The 6576-nt window shown below is 36.1% G+C and overlaps 1 protein-coding gene across 1 annotated transcript in view; it reads right to left on the bottom strand.

Annotated features, from left to right (window-relative positions):
* The window catches only part of LOC21392719, a 16052-nt gene extending 10842 nt beyond the window's left edge, over positions 1-5210 (bottom strand). Inside the window, exons 1-3 of the mRNA XM_024169685.1 lie at positions 4978-5210; positions 4551-4735; positions 3831-4106 (exon numbers count right to left, since the gene is read on the bottom strand). Of these exons, the coding sequence (XP_024025453.1) occupies positions 3831-4106; positions 4551-4735; positions 4978-5187 (671 nt within the window). The 5' untranslated portion in view covers positions 5188-5210. The remainder of the gene's footprint in view (positions 1-3830; positions 4107-4550; positions 4736-4977) is intronic.
* Between the last annotated feature and the right edge of the window lie 1366 nt (positions 5211-6576).

The raw sequence follows: 6576 nt of genomic DNA, 5'->3' as shown, positions 1-6576 counted from the left end.
TTTAAATTTGAATTTGAACACATCTAGATTTATCCATTTAAACTTATTTGATAAGTTGTTCAATTTAGAATTCAAATTAATTTAAGTTTGACTTAAATTGGAATTTAAATTTGAGTCAAAATTGGACTACAGGATAAAGGATGATTTTCTCTTCCTTCCCTATCTGATATTGGCGCCACACAGGGATGAGAATCCCCATCTTGGCCGGCCACACTAAGGGATAAGGGATAGAGGAGATTTCGTTTCGAAATTCAAATTAGAGATAGAGATTTGATTCCTTCTAGAAGTTTGACTTCTACTCTATAAATAAGAGAATAGTAGAAAAATTTTGTGACAATTTTTGAGACAATTTTCGGAATTAATTTTTGCCCTAATTTTAGAGGTGGCCGAAATTCCCTAATAGAGAGAAGGAAAAATTTTTCTCCAAAAAATTCCACATCGTGCATGCGATGGTGTTTATGAAAATTTGAGTGTTTATTGTAGCCCGTTTTGTCTCATGTGTGCCTACACACACGTCTTCGTGGATTCTAGGAATTGACGTGGAAGACATTGGTTTTTGAAACACAAAGATTGGAGCAATGACTGTTCGTGGTCAAAGAACTCAAGTTATCATCCGAGTCAGCTTCCAGGTATTTTTCCTGATTGAGTTATTGATATATATAAGTTAATGAGATTAATTTATTCGTGCATAAATTAATATAATCTATAGGGTATCTCAAAGGTTTTATGAAAATTTTTGTTAAACACGATCCTCCTCCTCCCCGCACCACGCTTCCGCATCTGAATTCGATTCGGAGACTAACACAAATTTCACTACCATATAACATAGCTGGGTGGATTACAGTCCTATAGAACTTTTCTTTCAACTTAATAAGCATCTTGCCATCACATAAAACTCCCGTAGCATTCTTCCAATTAACCCACCCTGCCTTAATCGTATGTTGAATATCCTCTTCTATATCTCCTTCGAACTGTACTATAGACCCAAGGTACCTAAACTTCCTAGAAGCCTCAATCTCCACACCATCTAAAGAAATCCCATCACTCTAATTACTTGAGTTACTAAACCTACAATGCATGTATTCAGTTTTCGTCATACTTAACTTAAATCCATTCATCTCGAGAGTCTGTTTCCACAGTTCTAACTTACGGTTAACTCATTCCCTATGTTCATCAACTAAAACTATATCGTTCGCAAAAAGCGTATACCAAAGAACTCTATCTTGGATTTCTCTTGTCAGCTCATCCACCACAATGGTGAAAAGATAAGGACTAAGAGCATATCATTGATGAAGGTCGATCTGAATGGGAAACTCTGCTGTGTAGCCTCCAGCAATTCTCATACTCATGACCACCCCATCGTACACGTCCTTAATTACCTTGATATACCTCACATGCACTCCTTTCTTTTCTAGCACCCACCATAAAACTTCCCTTGGCACCCTATCATATGCCTTTTCAAAATCTATAAAGACCATATGTAGGTCCGTCTTAGCTTTTTTGTACCTTTCCATCAACATCCTAAGAAGAAAATGGCTTCCGTGGTTGATCTACCTAGCATGAAGTCAAATTGGTTACCTGAGATGGTAGTTATGACCCTTAATCTCCTTTTAATAACACTCTCCTAAAGTTTCATAGTGTGGCTTATTAACTTTATGCCCCTATAATTATTACAATTCAACACATCTCCTTTATTCTTGAAGATAGAGACAAGAATACGTTTCCTCCATGCATCAGGCATATGCTTCTTCTTTAGTATCTCATTAAAAAGCTTAGTGAGCCACACAATTTCAACATCTTCTAATGCCATACAAACCTCTATTGGAATATCATCTGGCCCACGTGACTTCCTCTTTTTCATTTTTCATAGTGCAGTTTTAACTTCCGAAACTCTAATTCCTCTTATATACATCACATTAGGTTCTCCTTATGACCTAAGACCGTCAAACTCTATCGCATGATCATCATTATAAAGCTTCTCAAAGTAACTCCTTCACCTTTCCCTAATGTCTTTATCTTTTATCAGAACCTGATCCGTATCATCCTTAACACACCTCACTTTATTTAGGTCCCGCCACTCTTTCTCTTATCCTATCTAGTTTATTATATATCCTTTTCTCCTTCTCTAGTCCCAAGTTTCCTATATACCTCATCTAAGTAAGTAGAATGAGCCTTACCAACTGCTCGCTTAGCTTCTTTCTTTGCTTCTTTGTACTATTAAAAGTTTCAACATCCTTATACTTTGGTAAATCTCAATATAAATCCCTTTTGGTCCTAATAACCTTTTGAACTTCCTCCACTACCAGGTTTCTTTCCCTGGGGGGCCTTTACCTCTAGATTTCCTTAGTACCTCCTTTGCCACTTTTCTAATGCAACTGGCCATGGCATCCCACATAGTATTTGCATCGCCTATATATGACCAAATAGCCTCATCTAACAACTTCTCTTTAAAGTGTAATTGCTTTATTTCCTTCAAATGCCACCAACGAGTTCCTGGGAGGTGGTTTATCTTAGTCCTTCTACAGCAAAGCTTAATGCTCACATCTAAGATCACTAACATATGTTAGGTGGCTAGTACTTCTCCAGGCATTACTTTACAATTCTTACATAGAGAATGTTCTCTATACCTTGTGAGAAAATAATCTATCTGGCTCAAGTTCCTCCCATTCTTAAAAGTGATCAAGTGAGAATCTCTTTTCTTGAAAAAATGTGTTTGTTATAATAAAATCATGTCCCAACGTAAATTCTAAAATATATTTTCCTTCTTCGTTTCAAGCTCTAAAACCAAAACCACCGTGGATCCTTTCGAAGTTTTCCCTATCCTTACCAACATGCCCATAGAAATCTCATCTAACGAAAATGTTATCCTCATTGCCTATACGACACACTAAGTCATTCATGTCTTCCCAAAACTTGACTTTAGTTTCTACATCCAATCCTATTTGTGGAGCGTAAGCACTAATTACATAGATGAACTTATTTCCTAGTACCAATTTGAGCATAATAATTCTATCCCCTATTCGCTTAATCTCAACTACGCCATCCTTCACAGTTTTGTCCACTAGAATACCAACTCCATTGCAATTCCTTTCCCAACCTGTATACCATAACTCGTGTCCTAAATTTTCAATCTCCTTTGCTTTCTCTCCTGTCTACTTCGTTTCCTGTAAGCATAAAATGTTAATTCTTCTTCTTATCATAACATCTACTAACTTTATAGATTTACCAGTTAAAGAACCTACATTCCAACTAACTAAACGAATTTTTCTATCATGGGCTAGCTATGTCTCTTGTACACGTCCATGAATGTGCAAGGACCCCTTGCATATTTTTCACCATATCCGGGGCCTAACATGGGTCATGGGCTCACTTTTTCCCCCGCACACGTCCATGAATGTGCGAAGACCCCCTTGCCTATTTAACACTATACCCAGGGCCCGACATAGCGCGCCGCACGTAGGGAACGCCCCAACAGATTCTATGTAAGTGAAATCCATGAGAGTGACTTATTTTTACGCTGGCTGTCAACCTACCGTAACCCTCCTCCTTTACCCGGGCTTGGGACCGGCTATACAAATGCATAGACGGAGTTTTTAAAATCTTTTTACATTATAAATTTTATTAGAAGTCATATTTTGTGGTTATGGTTAGAAACGTTTCTTTGAGGGTTAAAACTCTTTCAAAAAATTGTCCAACAACCTTTTGATCACTCAGCTGTAAGCCAAAAAGTAACTTGGACAAAGCAATGCCAAATATAGAGTCCAATGACATGATAGATCTCAACTTTTGATACTATTACACATCAATTTAAGCTTGATTTAAACACTTACGAAGTTTGAATAGCACGATCAATGGAATGCCCGTTCTTCTCGATGAAGCATTGGACAGCTCGCGATTCGCTTCCCAGTCGACGGGTTGTCGTGTTTAAAGTCACAGCCATGCTTGGATCATATGGGACCAAGAGGTACTGCATTTGTGTCATTGCATTCACAACTTTTCTAATGCTTCTTCGAGCGTCCCCGCCTACACTGAAAAGGGTTCCCTTCAATTTATCCATTCTCCTTACAGAGCTTTGGTTTGCTAAGAGGACAACACTTGATGTAACTCTTCAAATCCACCAAGCACATATATGAAGCCAAACATAATGAAGAGTCAGGTAAAATCCCAATAAGGAATTTCACACTTTTTTTAGTTAACAAACTACACCACCAAAAAAAAAAAAAAAAAAAAAAAAAAAAAAGAAAAAACAACAACAACAACAACAAAGCAATAATATTTTTCTTGTATGAGTCCATATAATTGTTATGGGACAAGATCTAATTTGCTACTTCCATAAAAATTAAAAAATTAAAAAATTAAAAAAAAACTGTGTTTTGTCGTTGGCACTATATGTAAGAAAGCATCAAATGATTTTAAGACTACATATGCAAAAGAAAAAAAAAAAAAAAAAAAAAAACACACACACACACACACACACACAAAATAATAATAAATAATAAATATAAATTAAAAAAAAAAAACAAGAGAATTGAAGCAAAGGAAAGTCTTACATGGCAAGAAAGGTAAAGAAAATGACCATCAAGAACATTAGCAAATAGTGGTGATCCAAGAAATCTTTAATTGGCCAACTGCTTATGCTTTGATGCTTCAAAATCATGAAAACTCCGAAACCAATCCCACATAACAACCAAACTCCTGCAATTGCATATCCATGCACTCCTGTAAATGCCGTAGACTGAAAAATATGAGGAAAAAAAACACATCAAATCAATCCCTACTTTTTTAAGTTTTAACTCACCAAAGGTCTCTTTTTATTTTATGAACCAAAAGTTATTTTTATGTTCATATTATAGAGGATAAACATTTCTCATGTGGGTCATATTGTTCTTACTTCTTTTTTTTTGAAAAAAAAAAGTTATAATTATGTAAAAGTGCAGTGACAATTATATTGAAGGGTGAAGAAATAATTAAGCGTACAGCCCAATAATGCTCATTTCTGACATCGTAAACTCCATTGTAGTACTTGAAACTTCTCAGAGGATCCAATCTTCGGTAGCTCGGCCCTTGATCCGACGACGACGACGATGACGACGCGATAACTTGCCGATTTTGTGAAACCAAAGACGCCGAAAGCAAGAAGAAAAGAAGTGGAAGAAAATAAACCGATCCCTTGAGAGTACTAGACATTGCTCCTTAAGCTATTACGAGTGTGTCTATAAAATGAAAATGAGTTTTGTATTTGATATTATGTCAATTTCCTATAGCTTATGAGTGAGCCTAACGAAAGAGGGCGTTACAAATTCTTGGTGTTAGTGATGAAGGTAAGTATAGAATAGCTTGTGGCTATGGTTTTGTGGAATTTTTTGTTCTCTTGAAGAAAGGGAAAAAGAGTAAAAAAAATGTGTTACAAATGGAGGTAACGAATCAAGAGCCGATATTTCTGGTTTGCCCATATTCATGGAATTTGACCACTTTTTCTTACTTTTTGATCCGTGTCTTTCAATCTAAGCCTCTTTTCAATCTCAATAAAACTGCCCATCTTTTTTTTTCTTTTTTTTTTTTCTGTCCTTGCCCAATTTGTGATGCCATTTGTCAACAGAAGAACACACAGGTTTGATTGTTTTTGCCGTTTGATTACAGAAAGGAGGGGATTTATATATGTGTATCTAAAACAAAATCTACCGTATGTAAATTGCAATGGCTATTCAGTAGGCAAATTTATATATGGGCTTTTTTGGGTCCTGCAAATGTATGTCCAGAGGCACGACCCAATTGGAATAAAAGGGAAATAGTAGAAAATAAGCCCATATGAAAAACTTAAGAAAATATATAGGTCAATTTTTAGTTATAAAAATTAATAGGTCATAACTTGTCAAGTTATGGTTCATAATCAGATAAATTATGGATAAATTTGTCAAGTTATGGTTCATAATCAGACAAATTATGAACAATAACTTTTCAAGTTATGGTTCATAACCAGGCAAGTTATGGACGAAAATAGTAATTTGGCCTATTTATTAACTTATGTAAACTGTTGGCCTATTTATTAACTTATGTAAACTATTGGCCTATTAATTTTAATTCATCTCAAATCTTGACATATTTTCCTTTTTCTCCATATTATACAATACTACTAAAGGAGGTGGGAAAGTCATTGTTCTTTGAACAGTGGTTTTCCAATTTTACCCTTCCCTTTTGATGTTTCACTTCTTTTAATACCCAGTGTGTCCCTATCCCTCTGTGAAATGTCTAATTTGCCCCTCCTTTCTCTTCTCTTTTTGCTTTGCTAGGCAAGGGCTTTTTGTCTTCTCACTTCTCTTCTCCTCTCCTTCTCCGTAGAAGCTCGTAGGTTTTTCTCAGATAAAAAAAAAGTCACAGTCTCACCGACTCTCACTCTGGCCACACTCTCTTTGTAGTACTTTCGTACAATCATTCACTATGGCCGCCTCTCTTTCTACTGTTCTCTCTTCTCGGTATCTTTGGATTTCGACAATCTCTACGTGGGTTTGTGAGAGGAGACCAGCCATTACCAAAGACAAAGTGTTGTGGGTGTGAGTAGTGCTGGAACTTCGGGTC

This window comes from Morus notabilis, unplaced genomic scaffold (assembly GCF_000414095.1).
Source record: "Morus notabilis unplaced genomic scaffold, ASM41409v2 Scaffold29, whole genome shotgun sequence".
NCBI lineage: Eukaryota > Viridiplantae > Streptophyta > Magnoliopsida > Rosales > Moraceae > Morus > Morus notabilis.
This window is presented reverse-complemented; position numbering and strand designations above follow the sequence as displayed.